This window comes from Pezoporus occidentalis, unplaced genomic scaffold (genome assembly GCF_034315485.1).
Source record: "Pezoporus occidentalis ecotype Australia unplaced genomic scaffold, CSIRO_AGI_Poc_V1 ctg3, whole genome shotgun sequence".
NCBI lineage: Eukaryota > Metazoa > Chordata > Aves > Psittaciformes > Psittacidae > Pezoporus > Pezoporus occidentalis.
The window spans coordinates 20,894,853-20,915,466 of record NW_026914940.1 but is presented as its reverse complement, the minus strand read 5'-3'; the positions used below and the strand labels follow the sequence as shown (position 1 = coordinate 20,915,466).

The 20,614-nt window shown below is 36.1% G+C and overlaps 1 protein-coding gene across 8 annotated transcripts in view; it reads left to right on the top strand.

Moving 5' to 3' along the window:
* Positions 1 to 20,614, top strand: part of VPS13B (vacuolar protein sorting 13 homolog B) — a 439,567-nt gene that overhangs the window by 278,131 nt on the left and 140,822 nt on the right. For all 8 annotated transcript variants that reach the window (XM_062627313.1, XM_062627314.1, XM_062627315.1 and 5 more), the window contains 2 exons: positions 6,759 to 6,885; positions 8,572 to 8,715. In XM_062627313.1, coding sequence (XP_062483297.1) covers positions 6,759 to 6,885; positions 8,572 to 8,715 — 271 coding nt within the window. The remainder of the gene's footprint in view (positions 1 to 6,758; positions 6,886 to 8,571; positions 8,716 to 20,614) is intronic.

Sequence of the window (20,614 nt, the reverse complement as noted above, 5' to 3'; positions counted from 1 at the left end):
TGCTTTTGAATGAATCTTCTACTTGGGTTTTAATCTCTCTCAGTTGTAATTAGCTTTCCCTTTGTGGTATGCAATACAGTATTTTAATTCCAGCTTGAAATTATTTAAAGAGAACTATGAGTGTTTTCTCATCCTTTTGGCTTAAAATTTTACACATTTACGACAGTTCTTTTTCAGGATGTTTGCATTTTTGCCTTTTAGTTGGCAGTCAGTTTTGCTGCATCTGGGTTTATTTTATGATCTGTGGAAGTGGTGTGCTGAGAACTGGAAGAACCTACATTGAACTCTGCTATCCACTGAGATATTTCCAGCATGCACCAAGAGGGTGGCTGGATGGTGTTTTACATTGTGCTTAGTGTTTCCAGGGTGAAGTTTATCTTAAGATTTCCTGCAACTGTCACAGAAGCTTTATTCTTTCACCTATTTGTGATACCGTTTTCTTTTTTAATTCTTTAAGTTCCTTGGACATGTTTAACCTGGAACATAATGAATTATTTTTACTGAGTTATTTTAGGGTTAATTTCTTTGTTTGGTTTTAATATATTTCTGTTTGGTTTTACTTATGGTTTAGGCCCAGTGTTATGGTTTATTAGGTTCACTGGGTTTTAAGATTCTTTTTTGAGATCTGTTTCCATCATTTTTTAATTCTTAGGTGCTGTGTGGTGCAGTATGGAATCCAACCTATATCCATGTATTTCATACAGTTACTTTACAGAAAAATATTCCTATTCCTAAAAGCATTACTGTAATTTTGTTTTTAATAAAAGTTCTAAAACCTGTCAAAAAAGCTATATTGTAATTTAGCCTACTGGGTTGAAATTTGGACTTGTTTTAAAAATTCACATGAAAACCAAATAATTGTAAATATAATGTCTATGGATATACAAACAGATGTGAAAGCTTGTGACATAACTTATCATTTAAATGCTTTAACAATCTTTACACAGAAAGTCAATCCTTCACATTTTCCCACCACTTTTTCAGAGTTCAGTTTTTCTAGTACTTAATATCGCATGGGTTTGAATTTTTTTTACTTTTACATTGTAATTTGGAAAGCAAGGAGTCCTGCTTTGAGACTAAGTGTTGAATATTTTAATGTTTTTAGTGTAAAATTCTTTGGGGAGGGGGCTATTGTGAAGTGTTGGTGTGATGCCTCCTGTGCCCTTGCAGGTCACCTCAAGAAGAATGGGGGCACTGGAGCACTCTGATAGGGTGGGTGCTGTCTCCTAGAAAAAAATATCCAAATGCTGTACTGTACTGAGTATGAGGGAATCATAACTCTTTCCATTATGAAATGTTTATACTTCACTGTAGATGTTATAAAAAGCTCCCTAATGGTAATATATAAAAAGAATACTGGAAACAGTCAGACAGCTCTAATAAGGTTATGTACAAATGAAACCTGTCCACATTTATTCCCTTTACCAAACAGCATGTGGGGAACTGGGAGTACTTAACCAAAAGAAGTTTTCTTGATTGAAAACTGCTTTTTCAGCTTGCAGATATCCTCCTCCCTCTCCCTCCTCTCAATGGAAAAAACAACAGCCCTGAAGGAAATAAAGAAATATATCCTCTCTTGAGGCCTCGCCCCCGTCCCTGAACAATCCTTCTACAGCTCCCAGCAGCAACTTCTGCTTCCTGCAGCCTGAATAAACTCTATTTAAAAAAAAAATTAATTGATCTTAAAAGCATTATTTCTCTGTGTGGTAATGAATTGAGTGTGGCAATATACTGCATTACAGTTTTATCCTTGGCATGCCACCATCTGGAACAGCTCTCTGCAACTCTCATTGAGTACGTCAGGGAGCCAATGATCTGTTGTACAAAACTGAACAAAATACCACTCTGGCCTTGCAAGGATCCTCAGAAAGGTTTCCTACAGATTTTTCTTTGAATAGTTTTCATTTTCATGCTTTTTGGAAAGTTGAAGTGTAGTTTGCGAAGTTCTAATAAGAAAGATCAGATAAAAGTGATCTGTAGATCCATTTGTAGGGAAATATGGCCATTCCTTGTGGATCTTTTAGAATATAATGCATTTATATAATAATACATTTATATTCACTCCTGTATTTTAATTCCTGTACCTGAAGTCGTGGTGTGTTCATATTGTACAAAGCCTTAGTAAGATGGAATATGTTATTTTGTTACTCCACAGCAAAGAAACATTGCATGGCATTTTTAATAAGATGAAAATTAGTTTTACTGAGCCATAATTATATAACAATGCCCATTCTGTAAAGCCAGATGTTGTATGTTTGTTCATTGTCTAATTTTGCTCATTAGATAGTCCTCATGATGATGCTATGTTTCAGTGTCCCACAGTGTGTCTTTGCAACACCTCCGAGAGCTGAAAGGATGTGAACTGTTTTGCCCACTAGGAGCTGGAGGTTTAAGGCATGATGGTGTTACCAGTAGTTAGATATCCTAGTACATTTGTGAGTCAGTGATTAACTGATTTATGCAACTACATGGGAAACCTGCAAGTCAAAGCTCTAAGTTAGCATGCTAACTGACATAACATCTTTAGTTTTGCATGCCTCGCACTACTAGAGGTTGGTTTGATTTTGTGGCCTATTCCACACTAATACTTGGGGGTTTTACCTTTCTATGTTGCAAAATTCTTTGTGAGGATGTATCTCTCTGTAGACAGTAAACTTACATGGTATAAATGAGCTACTTATGGTCATTCATGAATTGAATATAGGAGTTGCCTCCTGGCTTGTGTATTTCTTAAGTATATAAGGGCTTAAACTCTAGATTCAGTAAGGTATTATTAATTAAGAAAAAATATATTTAAGAAGAAGGCTTAATTTCCAGGTTTCACATCTAGGTTATATTTAGCTCTTACTGGCCAGTGTTTGTTTTGGTTATGTTTTTTCCACATAAGAAGGCCAAGTTATAGTCCTTCTTGTGCATTTTCACAGCTTATCCAGCCTCACATCATCACATCTCTTAATTAGTGCAACATCATCTTTTTGGCAGTACTTCCTGCTCATATAACTTCAATGTGCTTCTGAGAGGATGTAATCAAATGCTGATGATTTGATTTGATGTAATCAAATGTTGTTGCTTTGATTACAAGATTCTATTATTCACTTTTTTCCTCTATTCTTTCCACAGCATTTTTTGTCTTATTAATTATTACATATGTCTTTGCTTTCAAGGTACTTCTGGACTCCTGTATCTATCCATTTCCCTTTACATGTCTTTTCACATTTATTTTGACACATCTATGCTCACTGCTTATCAGACCTCATCATACCAGTTACCATTTAATTTTCACTTTCTTGCTTACACCTAAGCTAACCTGTATGTTATAAAAGCATTTCCTGTGAACATTCATGAAGTTATTGCAATGTCTTCTTCCAAATCCTTCCAAAACATTCAGTTCTACTCTACTGTAATATAAAAACTCATAAGACAGCTTTCAATTTGCCACTGTACAGATATTATTACCTATGGTAATGTTAATTGTTCCCTTGTAGTTCCCTGAGTGTGAGCATATTTTTTCTTATAGTTAAATTGTAAGCCTTTGAGGACAAAGACCATTTTTGTCCCATGCTTTTATAGTGTGGATCTGTGCGCCATAACCAGAGTTCATGTGATCATGCTGATATAGCCCAAATTCAGCACTGAGTAAAAGGCACTTCCAGGCCTGATCACAACTGCTTTGCTGCCTTGTTGCTTTGTGTTAGCATATGGTCTTTCAAATGTGCTGTTCTTTTAAGTATAGATGATCAACTGCTTTAACATCTCTAAAAGTACTAGCTTTTTCTTTTTTTTTCCAAGACAAATATATAACAGATGCATAAATGAACCATGGAATGAATGTGCTGCAGACATAGAGCCATCATTACGCTCTTCACAATCAAGTTTTTTCATAAGCTCATGTGGCGTACACCTGTGTTAAGTTAATGGTGCACTTAGGTGCAGTGTGGAAGACTTAATAATTCAAAGTGGAATTTGTTTCTTTGTTCCTTTTGTGCTCTTTCTCATATCCTCCCCATTCATTATTTACCGTGCTCTGTTTGCCTTCTGTTTGTACTTACAATTATTTTGCTAATACTTGATTTGGCTGAACTTCAAATTCACCAACTAGAAATATGGAAGCAGGACAGGGATACCACATAGGAACAAAAATCAGCAAGCAATCTGTATTACAGAAAATGTGCCTTAATATTCACTGTACTATCTACTAGAATAGCATTTAAAATTAATAAATGAGAATATATATGAGCTGAAAAATAATTTAAACAATGATTGAACAGAGCTAATTTTACATTTGGGGTTCAATGAGTAACTTGCTACTACAGCTGTTTTGTATATTGCAATCGTACTTACTAGCATTTTTATGCCCCTTCAAATAGGGGTTTTCTAATATATAGTTGTGTGTTCCTTCATAGAATAGTTCTACTACTTAGTTCTTTCATTTTCCTCAAAAACAAAAGCTTTTCTGTCTCATCCGACTGAAAAGGGGAAGTAGGAATTGGATACAAAGCCATCTGGTTTAAATTTAAACTGAAGGTGATGGCAGGGAGAGAAACATTTGTAGAACTTGCAAAATCTAAGGCCGTTTTCTCAGTTGAAGGTGTACACTAACCACTAATGGCTCTGCTTTTTTAATTTGGGGATCTAATTGGACTAATCTTGCTTTAAAAAACATTGTTAAAGATCAGCAGAACTACAGCTGACCGGGAAGGTAAAGCTTTTAATGTAAGATGGTAGGTTTCTCAAGCTCAGTAATTGGCTTGCTCTTAAGCATGCTGCATACTACGTACAGTAGCTTGCAGCCTGCCCGGCAGTGTTTGTGAAGGTCATTTGAAGCACAAGTTTATTAGACTTGTGCTCAATAATTACTAGCTCTGTGCCCTATAGCATCTGCTGTTAACTTCTGTACGCTGTTGCCCATAATGAATTGAAAAGGCTTCAGGCCTACCTGCGTCTGATAGTTCATAATCCTTATAGATTACTGTGCTTTCTACCTGTTTTGAGGACACATGCAAATTGTTAGTAGAATTTGGAACATCAAAATAGTCTAAGCAATAAATTGTCATCTATGGATTTTGAATCTTTTGAAGTTGACAGCATTAGAGTCACGTTATGATACCTATTGGATTTATTTTTGGCCTAACTTTTGGCCTACAAACCATCATCATTTGAGATTGTTTACTTTTCAACAGAATCCATTTCAGAACTATTACCTTTACTAGACTGTGTATATCAATACCAGTCTTAATCAAGAGATTTAATTACCTATTCCACATGCAGTCCAGAGCTTTCTGCATAGACAGGCATACAGCCATATTGTTTAATGACATTAACAAGGATAACTCTAGATGATGGTAAAGACTAATTGTCTAATTGCACAGTATGTGCACCTGGCTCACTTGCGCGATTTATGCTGATGTCCAAAACACCATGTGTCCACTACTGGCGATAGAGATATAAAAGGGAAGACAGGGATACCTAACTGACATGCAGATAGATCTGAAAAATTCTGCATAGATACATATTTTTTCCTCTATATGACAGTGTAGTTTGGTCTTTCTTTTTATACCATGATAGATATCTGCATAATTTAGTGTATACTTTTAGCTGGCATTGTTTCATGGTTGATAACTTTCTATTTTGTAAGCATAGGAAAACTTACCATGGACTAAAACGTCTTACTGTTTTTTAGAGTTCTCCTTGGTGAAATGCAGATATTTAGCATTTCTATAAATGATGTTAGCTGAAAAGAATTACCTATTTTGATAGAAGGGTTCTCCCAGGAATTTGAACTGTATCCTCTTTTAGGGCTGAACACCATCTTGATCTCGTTACATTTTTTTTTTTCCCTGATCAGAGGCTCTCAGATGGCATTTTGTGTCAATAGTTTATTTGACCTGACCCAGAAGATTCTGGCTATTTGGAATGTGTTGTCATAAGCTATTAGTGATCTATCTACAACAGAGGTGTGCCTCTAGGCTTAGCATTTGGTTAAAAGGAAAAAAAGAGAAAGAAAAAGAAAGGAAAAAAATCAAAGGCAAACACCCAGCTGGAAAAGAAATGTAATTATCAAGTTTAATGCACGAATATTATTGGCAAGCAAATGGCGATATTTAGAGTGAAAGGTATCAACAAAGAAAAAACGATGACAGAAGCATTGAAGATGACTGACATGTCTCAATTTTCAAGGCATTTTAAACATTATGGGCAATAGTTACTATAAATTTAATGTGTGAACCCCTGAGTTTCATGCGATGTGCTAGTTTAATATTTAATGTCTTTGATTTTTGTGTCAGTTATGTTGTTGCGTGCAGAATGTTTTCACCACAGACTTTGAATACCATGAATTCAAATACTGTACAGACGTCAGGACAGCTTTTTATGAAATGAAGGGCATGCACAGGCAAGTTTGAAAAATGCTGATAATAAAGTTTGTATCTTTGTGCAAATGATTACGTATAGTTCATTAAACAGTAGAAGAAGCAGTGTCAAACTTGTCTGCCTGGAGATGTGATGAAGAGTCAAATATTTAGACATACTTTTTCTGTGAAATGAAGGTAGAAGTCTGCCTACAAGATGGCAATTAACATGATTTATAATGAAGATGATATTTAATGCATGCTGAGGAAGCAATCAAGTGCCAAACTGGTGTTGAAGCAGTTTGGTACCTATGCTGAATGTAAAGAAGAATATAAGAAGCTTTTCCCCCTCAACAATATATAATGTAATTTCATTTAATGGTTTAACAGATTGTTTGTTTGTTTTATTAGCATAAGGCGGCATCAGGAAAGGAGAGCGATTTTGACTCCAATTCTAACAGATTTCACAGTTCGAATAACAGCAGCTCCTGCAATTATTTTTACAAAAATTGATGCTGCAGAGAATTTACACCAAGAGGTTAGTACAAAGCATGAACAGAAAAAGCGTAACTTTTAATATGTTGATAATCTTAATTTTACTGTTCTACCATTTGCAGTATCCCAGTGTGTTTTCAAATACAGAGATCACCCTGGCGATAGGGGAGCGGTAAGAGTTTTAGTAACTAGCTGAAATGTTTGTCCTCTACTGGAGAAAGAATTTGTGTATAGTATTTGATATTCAAGGCAGCCTGTCTAGAGGTAGATAATCCTGTTTGCAAATCGGAAAATGGGAATCCTTTAATGATTTCCAGCAGTATTTTTAAAAGTGATGGAAAGGTTTGAGAAGAGGCACTATTACGAGCCATTGTATTCAATGTATTCTCAAAGAAGCCTGGAAAAGCAATCTGTACAGTATCTATAAGAAGTCGAGTTGAGTTTCTTTAGCCAGATTTTCAAGCCCACAGATTGCCACAAAGCATCTACTCCCCACCATTACTGTGGACACTTCATGGTACTCCAGATTTAGCAATCACCGTTACCAGTCTGTGGGTCAGCTTGTTAGTGATCATGTTAGAGACAAAAGGTATTGGCTCACTTTTTGGCATTAGTTTGTAGCTCAAGAATTTAAAAGATTTTATTTAGGGGAAATATCAGAAAGATTTTGTCTGTTCACAAGAAGTATTTCTTGTAAAAGCTACCTCCTGGGAAGAGCAAAACTGGTACAGGAGTTTAAAAGGTATTAGGTGTGTATTGTAATGCAAAATAGGTGTACATTGTTGGAAAATAATAGCTAATGGGTATAGAAAGAAAAAAATGACAGCTTCGTGTTGTGTGTAAAGGGTCATCACAAGGGCAGGTGGCAAGTTATTTCATGTAAAAATGAAATAGCTTGGGGGGTAACTAGGATGCATAGAAGTTATTTAAAAAATAATCTCTGAGTTTTACTAATCCTTATGTTGAAGAATTTCAGTGTTTTCTGTACATACATTCTTCTTGTTACCTGTTCCCAGGATGATGTTCCCTGATGGAGAGGTCTAGTTTAGATTACGAAAAGCTTGAACATTATGCAACCCTCTGAGGAGAACAGGCAGTATTTCTACTTATTAAGCAAACCTTCTGCATTGGTTCTGGTTTTCATCTCTTTATCACTTGCCAGCTGTGGTGAAAAGCTTGTTTTGTGCTAGATAACACCAGTAAAACAGTGGCCATCCAGCTAGCTTTGCCAAGGTTTTAATAATGGTTTACAGGCAAGAAGAAATCAATTACCTTGGTTATCAGTGAGTTCCAACACAGGATTTCATTACACATTAAGCAAATTTTATGTTTAAGAAAAAAAAAAAATACCCTTTTCTTGAAAGTAAAGGACAATAGGAGTTACTGCCAAGGAAGTGTAAAACAAAATCTGACAGTCCACTGTTTGGTACTGCCAAGAGATGGAAACAAGACCTGACACATTAGATGCTTTTCTTGCAAAATTTGTCTTAATAGTTATACTGTTGAAAGCAAAGGAAAGAATAAGCTACATCCATTTTTAGAAGCCAGAGACACTACTTTCTCCTGAAAAAGACCAAATTAATACTGTGTTTTTTGTAGTATTAATTTGTCATAATAAGTCAATATTGAAGCATTGACTACAGCAGAGAATCACAATACAGTTACATAGAGGCTGAAAATTATTTCCAGAATGGCTGTTATCTTGTATTTTCCCTTAATTTCTCAACAGGAAATTTTGGTGTGTGGTCATTCTTTGGAGGTAAATGTAACAACAAACCTGGATTTCTTCCTGAATGTAGCTCAAGTACAACTTCTTCAGCAGCTGGTACAAGCCAATATGGTTGGACTGGAACCTTCCACTAGTACCACTGAGGTAGGTTTTTTTCTGGTTTGCTTTTGGGTTTTTTAGAGTGCCACAGCTCAGGTGTTTGTATCATCTAGGTAAAATTAAAAGGTAAATGAAATACAAGTTTGTTATTGTTTCTTTGGCCAGCTTTAAAATGCAATCTGAGTATTCTGACAACAGGATGAGTGATATTTTAACAAGAATATTATTCAGTAAATTAGACTAAGGTGGTTCTACAGCATCTTATGAAAAGAATTATGTAAACAATGAAGGAAATCAGTTTTGAGCTAGGTTTCTGAGGCTGTTTGATGTTTAACTTTTATTGAAGCTTCAGCATCTTGTAAGTTCGCATACTACACTGTGCTTCACAAAAGTCAGTGAACTATAAAATTTTCTCTGTGTGTACTCACATTAACTGTCTTCACTCAAGTCCCTAATATTCAGTCCACCTCTGAATATTCTTATACTTCTTCTGTAAGAAAGGAGATGTGTACATCATGAAGGGTCCTTTATCTTCTGAACAATTAATGTCTCCTTTTTTCTGCAGTCTTACTGTGTTCAGCAAGTATATTTTGAATTTGTCATTTTTTATCTGGAAATTGATACCTCAGTTTTCATTGAACACCAATCTCCAACTGTGACAGATTTTAAATTAAATTATTAATTTGAATTGTTACTTTAAATTATTAAACTTCTGGGCTGATACAAAAAAAAGGATACAAGAAAAGAAAGTTAAAACTTTGCCCTAAGGAAAAAAAAAGTGTATTTCTTCAAAACCAAGGATCTAGTCAGGCTGACAGTAATCTTTAAGACAATAGAAATTAATGTATGACAGGACACTAATTCCCGTGGAATAGCTGTTGGACCATGGAGAAATCTTCATAAATAGGAACAAGAGCTAAAGAGGAAGTTAAAGAGAAATACGCAATCAGCTCTTCCTTTCAAAGAATCTGGCTAATGGGAGACCTGAAAAAACTTTTCATCTTCCTTTCCTGAATCTCTCAGATTCGGCATTCATGTGAATCTGGGTGGAAGCGAGGAATGCTCTAGAGCAGCCAAACTACTTATATTTCTCTCTCCTCATCCTGTCAAAATCTCAAAAGTTGTTTGTATCTGCTAATCTAGGCATCACATCACCCCCTGCTGCTTTATCCCTTCCCAAGGATAGAGGGAAATAAAAGGCATTTTATTAACATGCCGAGGCATGAAAGATATAGAAAAATGCTGTGTATCTTTCTTTTCCTTGGATACTTCACAGATACAGGGCCTCTTTTGGAGATGAACATTATAAATAAGTATATATGGGAATATCTTCAATAAATAATTTGTGGAGCACTGTTTTCCTGTTTTCAGAATCAGAATATTTAAATGATACCAAGAATTTTACTTTTGAGTTGGTGCTGTGCAGAAGTGCTGCATGACTGATTTCACTGCATAAGCTTAAAAGCAATTTGCTACGTATTTTCAGACAGGTTGTTTTCTGACTACATCCAAGATGCCTATTTGTTCTTCATTAATATCTCACTTGAATTATTGAGGTCTCCTGTAATGAGTAATGGAATAATTCTTGTTCAAGGTGGTGGCTTCTCTTTAATAAGTTACAGAATTTAATCTTGATTTACTATACTGAAAACATGAAATCCATTAGTTGGTTACTTTTTGTCCAGTTCTTTCTTTAGTGTTCTGTAGTCTTTTATGCCTATATGAAACAATCCTGCCCTCTGATATATCCACATTTATTATTGTCCTCATGTTTCTCCTTTAGTTAGCAGAGAGAAACATAATACAGTGATTGTATCCTGCTGTTTTCACCTCAGTGAATGAATTCTGAAGCCCGCATGTGGCTATTTGTACTTCACACCCACTAATTATTTCATACCAAGAATCGAAGCATATTTTAGGCTACAAGGTGCCTCTGGAGACCATTCTTCTGCTAAGAACACTAATGTCAAAGCTAGATGAGCTTTTCAGTGTATTCTTCCACCAACTCTTTCTGTATCCCCAAGGAAGAAGGTTGCACCACACATCTAGATAATTGTCCTGAGATTAACTACCCTCCGTCACATTTTTGTATTTATATCCATTCAGAGTTTTGCTCAGTACAACTTCTATCCATTGCACCTCAACATTTCACTATACATCTCCAAAACCAGCTGTCTCCATCTTTGTAACCTTGCTTAGGTAACAGTAAACAGCAATACTCCACCACCATCCCTAGCCTTCTCTCTTTCCATCTGAACAAACCACCTACCTATTAAATCCTGTGCTTTAACCAATAACTCTCTTGATGATCCTCCGCCCGCTCAGGTTTATTGTCAGTCTTTTTCTTCTTCTATTGAGCTCAGTTAGAGACAGTACTCTAGTTCTGGACTCACAAGTATCTAATAAAAGGTAAAAATGTCACCTCTGATCTGCTGGCTTTGCTGTTGCTAATGCTGCCCAGTAAGTGCTTAGCCTTCAACTCTAAAGGGGCATGCAGCTGTCACATGTTCAGTTTGTTGTCCACAAGAACCCTTGGATTGTTTTTTGCAAAGCTACTCTGTAGCAGTTGGCCTTCAGCTTGTATTAGTTCGGGGATTTTTCCATGTCAGGTTCAGGTCTTTGCATTTATTTTTGACTTTCATGAGGTTTCTGTTAAACCATTTCCTTCATTTTGTCACTGTCCTTCTGAATGGCAACCCTACCCCTCACTGTATCAACAACTCCCTCCAGTTTGGTGTCATCTGTGAGCTTTCTTGGGGTACATTTTGTGTCATTGCTAAGTCTTTAATAAAGATATTAAACATGATCAAACCTTGAGGAATGTCACTCTATGACTAGAGTTCAGCTACTCTTTGGAACAGTCGCCATTAGTCTCTGATTTTAGTGATCCAGTTTGGTTTTTACACACCTTGTCATCTACCTATTCATTTCACACTGGATGCAAGGCTGCTGTGGAAAACTCTGTCTAAACTTTCCTACAGTCAGAGCAAAGGGCATCCAGATTCAATCATTATAGGAGGCAATTAGATGGTGGGAAGGCATGATTTGCCTTTTGGTAGATACGTGTTATTTGTTCCCCAAAGCTTTTTTTGCCCTTAAAGTGCCTGTAATTTGCTTCTGTGAAAATGTGTTTTCTCACCTTCCCAGGGACTACAGTAAGGCTGACTATCAGGTAGTTCCCTAAATCCTCCTCCATGCTTTTTTTTGAAGATGCGCATGACATTTACTGTTTTCCAGATATCAAAGACTGTCCCATACAGCATGCCCTTTCACACATTATAAGGAAAACCCCAGCAGTGGCACTACCCAGTTCATCAAACACCTTTGGATGCGTTATGTCTATAAGAGAAAAATTGAGCTGAAGTTATCCACCCTCCAAAGGCTTTACTGAGGTGTTGCAAATTACCTAGGCTGTTGGGCGGATCATAGTGATGCACAGAACCTGTGCTGTTTCTCCTGCTGTAGTGTTCATTGTTCAGTTGCATTCAACACAGTCTTATTCAGCAGGACAATTCATAGAAAACAGATTTCCCTCCTACCCACAGCGCCTATTTTCTTTGCAAATTTAGAGCTTCTTGTTTGTAGTGTTTGAGGATTTTCACCAATGTTTCTATTAGATGCTTAAGCATGATTAACAGAAGAGTAGGAAGAAACTGTATTCCCCATGGGAAAGTACAAAATTAAATGGAGAAACCAAGTAAGTTTAATTTCCAAATCAGAATGTATGAAACCTGTTTTCCAAACCTACCCCAAGATAGTATGGCAGTGATTTTTTATTTTTGTTTTTCCTTTTTTTTTTTTGAAGTTGAAAGGAATAGAACATTTTTGAATAAATATTATGTTGGTACATTACACCACTGAACTGAATTTGCAGTAAGTACTTACTCAGTTATTTTCAAGGGTATTCAGAACCTATGCCCGTTACATACAGTGCTTCTCATAAGGGACTTATGAATGAATGAATAACTACACAATAAATGGAAGTATGTAAAAATGGTGTACATGGGCATTCTCTGAATAAGAAAGGGGATAAAAGAATGCCTTGAATTTCTTGAGATAACTGACCATAAGTGAAATTAGTTTTTTTGATTGTCCTGTTTTGTCTGGTAGAATAATAAGATTGAAATAGATTCTTGTTAAAGATTTTGTAGAGTATTTGTCAAAAAGTGTACTTTTATACTGAAATGAACTGTAACAGAAGCTGTAGGATTCAAGAGTTGCTTAAATGGAGGAAGAGAACAAGAATGGAAGTTTTTCACGTTTTTTTAATGCATTAGTGCCACTTTAAAGGCACTGCAGATGAAATACTGAAAAAACTCTTAGAAATGCGTTTGAATTTTTATAGCTCTGACTACTGAAAGTTACCAGAAATTCCTGTTTCTGAAGGAGTACAGCTAATGAAAATTCCACATTGCTAGTAGGGACATAGCCTTTTTTAAGAAAAAAAAAAAAGAGCAAAACCGAGCATATGGAATACACAGTCATTGTTCAGACTTAGTGGAAAGCTTTAGTGCAATTTAAGGTGTGAGCACTAGGGTTGAGAGACAAAAGGAAAGTTATGTTGGAACTCAGGTTATGAATGGAATTTTGTATGACAGTGGTTTAAAGCAATGAGTGTATTTGCTTGGCTTTCCTTTAGGCACTCCTGTTATTACTAATTAAGATAATAATCTAGATTGTGTAAATCTCCTGCAGGCAAGAGATGTTCAGCCACATTTAAAGATGTGGTGAGACCTGTTTTCAGGAAGCTGTTTTTACAGTATGAGGTCTTATTTAAAGGAAAAGTCAGTAGTGATGACTTGTTTATTCATCTCTTATTTATTTCCTGGTTGTGTCTGTTCAAACACTGTTATGCATATGTGTAAAGTTATGATTGATTTGCTTTTTTAACATAGAAAGCTTAAGATAGGATAGAATCATGGAATAATTTAGGTCAGTAGGGACTGAACAGAGTTCATATACTCCAGCCCCTGCATACAGCACACCTAATTACATCAAGTTGCTCTAGGGCTTCAGTCAAGTCTTAAATACCTTCGAAGATGAAAAACACACAACCTCCCTGGGCACTAGTTGACCACCCAAATGTTTTTTTTTTTAAATAAATCCTAATATGCAATTGGAGTTTCTTGTGTTCCTTCTTGTATCCATTGCTTCTCGTCCGATTACTGAGCATCTCTGAGAAGAGTGGCACCATCTTCTCAATGGACTACAGTCAGGTAGTTGTACACATGCCCATGGATGCCATCTGATTAAACTTTCTGTCATCATCTGATATTGCTGTATTAATTTTGTAGCCATCCTGGTTCCCTCTGATACTTTTCTTCTACTGTGAGCACCAAAACTGGGCACAGCATTCCAAATGTGATTTCATGCGTGCTGACTAAAGGTCAATAATGACTTCCCTCAATCTACTGACCATGTTTCTGTGGATACCGTAGAAAATACTGCTGGCCACCTTTACTGCCCAGGCACATGACTTGCTTATGCCCACCAGGACTGCTCTGCAGCAGCTTCTGTCATTGCTGAGGTTCTTCCTTCTCATGTAGAGGACTTCACATTTCTGTTGTTTAACATCCAAAGGTTCCTGTTTGGCTCATTCATCTACCCTGTCTAGGTCCCTGTGGATAGCATCCCTGCTCTTGCACATATACACTGCTTCCCATTAATCGATACCCTCTGAAATCAGTCATTCCTCTAATTTCCATCTGTCAGTTCACCCAGCCAGACTGTAATGTCCAAACATAGGTTCAAGAATTTTGCAGAAGTATTAAATGCCTTTCTTTTAGACTTCCACTGTTCTACCCATGTCCACAGATCCAGATGCTTTATCATAGATGGCAATTGGGTAATCTGATAGGTACCTGCTTTGTGGGTTCTGAGGAAGGGCAAAGCATATCAGAAGCTTTGTTTTGACCATCTTAGCTTTGTCACTTAGCTGTGTTCATCTTTTTTGACACTTAGGAATGCTTTGTATTTTTTCAGATCCAGTAATTTCTGCTGCTGGTCGTAAATGTCCAACTCTGAATATATAAAGCTTGACTCCTTTTCTGCTTGTCTCTAGCACTCCTTCTGTAGGCTCCCTGCTGATTCTTTCTCAAGCAAGGTGAGCACTCAAGGGTCCCAACTGTGTGAGCTGATGATAGCTCTTCCATCCAGCAGCTCTTTGAAGCTAACCAAAGATAACAAAATATTTAGGGATTCTGCTTATGATTTGTGGGGCAGGTGGTGGATTGTAAGAGTCAAATGCATGCACCTTGGCTGCAAGATTAATGTTTAGGAGCTGTGAAGCCACAAATATTTAAGAAGTGCAAACATCAAGGCTGAAGTAGAATCATTTAGAGTTGTGTAGACAATTACAGAGATATACAAGTAGGTAAATAATTAAAAATGGAAGGAAACATTATTCAAGTCTGGATGTTAGGAAGAGTCTTTATTTGGTGTAGAACACTGCTGAGGGACATGACAAGAAGATGTTGGCGTCCTTTCACTGATTTTTGTATCAGAAGTCTATCTGCTGTGATTTTATAACTGAATTGGTTCTAATGTTATAATCTCCAACTAACCATAACAACTCCCTATCAATTTTTAATCTATGTGATTTTGAGTTCAGTAAATCCTATTAATCTGCCTTGGATTTGAAAAAATAAGCCACACTTAGTTAAGGCAAAAAATCAGTGAATTGCATTCTCTAAAGCCTAAAAATCATCAAGCAGGTAAATCTCTTTTTATTAGATACAGAAGAACTTTGGTGTATTAAGACTACCTGGGGCATGTGGTTTTACCAATAGTAATAAATTTTGTTATTCATTAATATCAAGTAGTCATCATATTAAGTCTACTTTAAAACCAACCATATATAAAGAATATCACATGACCAATTTTGAAACCCGTGTTTTCAAGCAAGATAAATCTTTATACTTCTTACCAAAATAAAAAACATATTTTAAGGGGGCAGGGATGAACCACATCATTAGGAAAGCCAGAGATGAGGGTGCTCTTTGATCTATGTATATATTCTAGTATACCACAGTAGAAGAGCCACCCTTAAGTGATGAAGCTAATGTAACGTTCTTTCCTTTTCTCAGTCTTCTGACTCTCTTCCTGCTACCTCTTTATTCTTGGTCTCCCACCATCTACTGAAATCTTTTCTTTGTGCAGAGTCACTCTGGTTTAGAAATTATGTAATAAAAGCAAGAATAAATGTGGTTTTGTGTCTTCTGAAATTATTCGAAGACTTGTCTTTTTCCTCACACAGCAGGAAAAATTCTTCAGAATGTTATGGTGTTGGGTGGGGATTTGTTTGTTTGTGTGTTTGTTTGTGTGTTTGTTGACTCTAAAGAAAACGAGTCATAAAGAAACAGATCTGGTGCTTGATAGTTTCAGTTGCAGATTCGCCTTTGTTCAGAATTCCCAAAATTTCATTTTTTTTTTCTTTAAAATCTGTTGTTTTTTTTCTGGATTATCTTTTGGAAGGGATGGCGTACTTACTCCTTTCACTGCTTTTGTCCCATATTAGCCAGTGTTTTTGTTAATTCTGGAAAGCACCATTACAAATTTACAGCTTGGTGGTCTTGTTTGTGTAAGTACCTGAAATTTTCACAAGTACTTCCTGTGACAAATTCATCAATATTTTTGAATTTGTTGCCCAGAATGTAGATAGGGATTAACAGAAAGATTTCAGACCCAATACTAGATAAATATTTGACATGCCTAGATAAATACAGTTCATATTTGCACATGGTATAGTAATGGCCATAGTGGCTTAAACTTATTTAGCCCTATATTAGCATATGAATTGAAAACAATATAAGAACAGATGCATTAATTCTGCATCCCTACATTATTTTCCCAGCTGTAATGCAGTATTTGCAGCTCAGGCACTTGCAGAGGTAGTGGTGATGTCTATGTACCTGATAGTCTTCAGTGTTTTTTTTTCTCATGGATTTCTTCAGTTGCCCTTGAAATGAGCTTCAGAGAACCAGCAGGTTTCTCAGCACCTCCTCTTTCTATTGTATCTCATTGGGGCTTATGCCTAGAAAGCTTTTTCTTCAGTGTTTAGCCTGTTTTGTTGGAAAGAAAACAATCTTTATGGTATAGTTGAACAGCTGAAGAGATTGTGGCTCTTCAACAGCAGGAGTTGAACAGTTTGTTCTTTATTTTTAAAGGAAAGAAATGAAATATTTTTTATGCAAGCAAATTAGTTTAATTAAAAAATTAGTTTAATTAAAAAAAAATGCAGTGACATTCATGAATATTCCTGCCCTTATTAAGTTGAATCCTTGCCATTGTATAATTAATATTTCATTTGTCTTTTCTAATGTGTAAGTGAGGATATACTAAAAAAGGGATGGAAAGTTTTCAAAAGACTGAATTTAAGTAGATTGAAAGCAGGTGGTTATCCACATTGTATCACAGTTTTGGCACAACACTCATTAAGGAAACCTATGCCACTGAAATTAATTCACACCCAACAGATGTTCAGTACCAGAAAGGGATATGACCTGCTTGACACCAGTCACTGGAAGGAAAACATTTTTTCCTTTGATGTTTTCCATTAGGTACCATGGATGTTACACGTCTTACACACTGAAAATTGAAATTATTTTCTTACATAAATTTTACATAAATGCACACTCATCCCTGCTGTTCATCCAATGTAATGAATGTTCTATAGAGAAATGCAGAGTTCTCCAATAGTGTGGGGGTTCATTTAGCATGGACATTGCATTCAAAACCAAAGTAATTTCTGTATCTAAGTGAAATTGAAAAATCTTATAACTACAGAGTTAGGTTTTGTCTAATTGTACAGGTAGTAAAATTGCAGCAGTAATTTAATGGGGTACTAGACATTTATCTTTTCAAAATATCATGATTATAGTAAATGGATTTTTTTGGAGCCCAGCTTTTAGCCCAGAACTATAGGTATGTATATGAATTTGAAGTGTAAAATGTCAGGGTTTATAGGTTATAATAACAATCCATAATTATCATAAACTTATGGATGGAGTTTTAAACAATAAAGTAAGGAAGACTGGAAATACCCTGAGTTTGCAAGTGTCTGTTTGGATGTGTTAATAAACATTTGACCTTTGGAGTCAGGAAAGCAATTGTGGTAGGATTTTTTAAGGTTTTAGACAAATAGGAAATTTGTATTTGTGCTTTTCCCTCCCCAGCCTCCTGTGGCAGCATGATGGTCTAATGCTGGGTTTCAAATAAAATCAAGAACTTTAGGTTCAAGTGTTGGAAAGGCTATAATCTGCTTAGCATCCAGTCCAAGACAAAAAAAAAAGCATGTGTGCAGCTCATTATTTACAGGAATAAATAACTTAACAGAATGTTATTACATGTCTGTGAGCAGTGATGCTCTTTCTCTAAAGAGAAGAGGAAGAATGAACTGGTTGCCTTTTCCCATATTCTTTTTGGCTTACAGCAAATTAGTGCCAATCATCAGTATTAAAAGTTTTCAGTGCAAAATACTTCTGACAGTTTCTGTCTGGATATAAATTAACTATGTTTTAATCCTTGGTGATACCTGCTAAATTACATGTGAGAAATGCCTTGTACATGTTCTAAAAACTTTATAGTCTTTTTTGAGACTCAGTATATGTAATTTACAGTATGCTTGTCCTTAATATTTCTGTAATCCTTGTCTTTGAAAACATGACTAAAAGCTACTGATGTAGATTATCTGAGATTTATCTTACTCTTGATAAAATGCACTGCTATTTGGAGTGAATGGGAAGATAAATTAAGGCAGTTATATTCTAGTAATGTATATGGCTATCTTGATGATATTTCTAATGCTGGTCCTCTTTAGCGCAGAGTAGGAGCAAAACAAAAAATCTTCTCCCCTTAAAAAAGCATGCAAACAGAAAATTAGAAGTCTTTCAGTGCCTAATAGCTTTATTTTGCTTCTGGTAACTTCTCAAACTGAAAACATGTAGGTCCTGTTTTCTAAAGACTTTCTGAAACAGGGAAATAATGCTGAGGTCACATTCTGAAATTATTTTTTGTGATAGTCAGCAAAGCTTTCCTACAGTCACAATACCATTTTTTCCTGTTTTTTTTTTTAAAAAACAGGGGCAGTACTTGATACCTGCTAGAGAGGATCTCATTGGATTCCTTTTCAATTTTATCTCTGTTTTTACAATGTATGAAAACGAATATTGACCCTCAAGTCAGGCCACTGTTAAAATATTTCTATGTCTTTACATATATTTGCTTTTGTTATTACTAGGAATCTGTTGCAATCAGTTCTGCAAGGCAATCTTGAAAATGAATTTATAATTTTGCAATTAGCTGTAAAAGGGAAGAGCTCTCCTAGTTCTTTCTTACCACTAAAGCTAGACAGCTATTTAGCATGTTTTGATTTGACAGTACTCCGGAATTTATTATGTGCTATTTGCAAAGACATCTGAAGAATTTTCAAAGTAAGTATAGTTAAGGAAAGTTTAGAAAGGGCATTTAATAGTGCAGGAAATAAAACTCTTATCTCTTTGAGTATTTAGATAAAAATAGGATCTTCGCCAGCTTTTCTCAGTAATTATAACAGTATTTTCTTTTAAATATGTTTATAACTTGGAACAATCTATCCATGGGGCTCAAAATCCACAGACATAACTTAATTGAAGGAACTTGCAATTATTCAGTTAGTAAGACTGCGACTTCTCAATGTGAATTCAACGAGATCTCTGATTCTGCTGACATAAAAAATAGTTTAGTTGGGCTAGAAGGCATAATACTGTTGTTTTTTATCAGAACATTGTAATTAAAAATAGAATTCTGTACATGTGCCTTGAACATAAGATCAAAATGTAAGTTGTAGTTGCTCTGTTACTGAAATAGGAGAGTTGAAGCTTTGGCATTTCTGAATTTCCTGGAATATTTATTGTGGTTATAAAAGCAGAGTAGTAAGGATTGCTAGAGTTCTGTTTAACCTACTTGAAAATCCTGCTATAACCTTCCAAGTGCCAAGAGCAGTTCTTAACTTTCTTCTTTCAACAGTTTAGCATTGCGGGCTAGAATGATATTAGATTGTCACAGGCACCAATCCTATAAATAACCAATAATGAATTCACTAACTTAAGCTGATCTACTTGCTCTTTATTTCCAAGCGTAGTTACACTGAATGACACTGTTTCATCAATCACAATGAGTCTGACTTCATTAAGGGATTATCGAATCATCAGTACTTTGCTAGAGGCATCAAGTGGGTTTTGAAGGATTGGTATTGATACTGGATTTGTTTTCTATTTTAGTCACTAAGGTAGAACTAATGACTGGAATTTTTACTGATTTATGAGCTTAAGGAAGTAGGAGATTTAACAAATTTTAATGAAAACAGGTTAATTGCTGTCCTGGGTTCAGCAGTAGCAGTCATTTTTCTCCTTGGTAGCTGGTGCAGTGCTGTGTTTTGACTTTCAGCTCGGGAACAGAGCTGATAACAACGATGTTTTGGTTTGGCCAAAGGACTCTGTGAGCCTCTTGCTCTGCCAGGGAGGAGGGGGAGCCGGGAGGAAGCAGAGACAGGACACCTGACCCAAACTGACCAAAGAGGTATTCCATACCACAGCACGTCATGCCCAGGAGGTAACTGAGGGTTACCTGGAAGGGCTGGTAGCCTGCAGGGTTGGAGGAGGCATCGGTCAGAGCTTGGTCGGGCTGGGGGGGAGCGAGTTATTGGTCAGCTGGTGGTGAGATGTTGTATTCTCTTCCCTTGTTATTTCCTTTATCATTGTTATTATTGGTGGTAGCAGTAGTGATTTGTGTTATACCTTAGTTACTAAACTGTTCTTATCTCAACCCGTGGGAGTTGCATTCTTTTCAATTCTCCTCTCTGTCCCTCCGGGAGTAGGGGGAGGGAAAGAAGGGGGGGAGTGAGTGAACGAGTTACCTGACTGGGTTTAAACCACGACAATTGCCAAAATGAAATTAAAAGTATTAA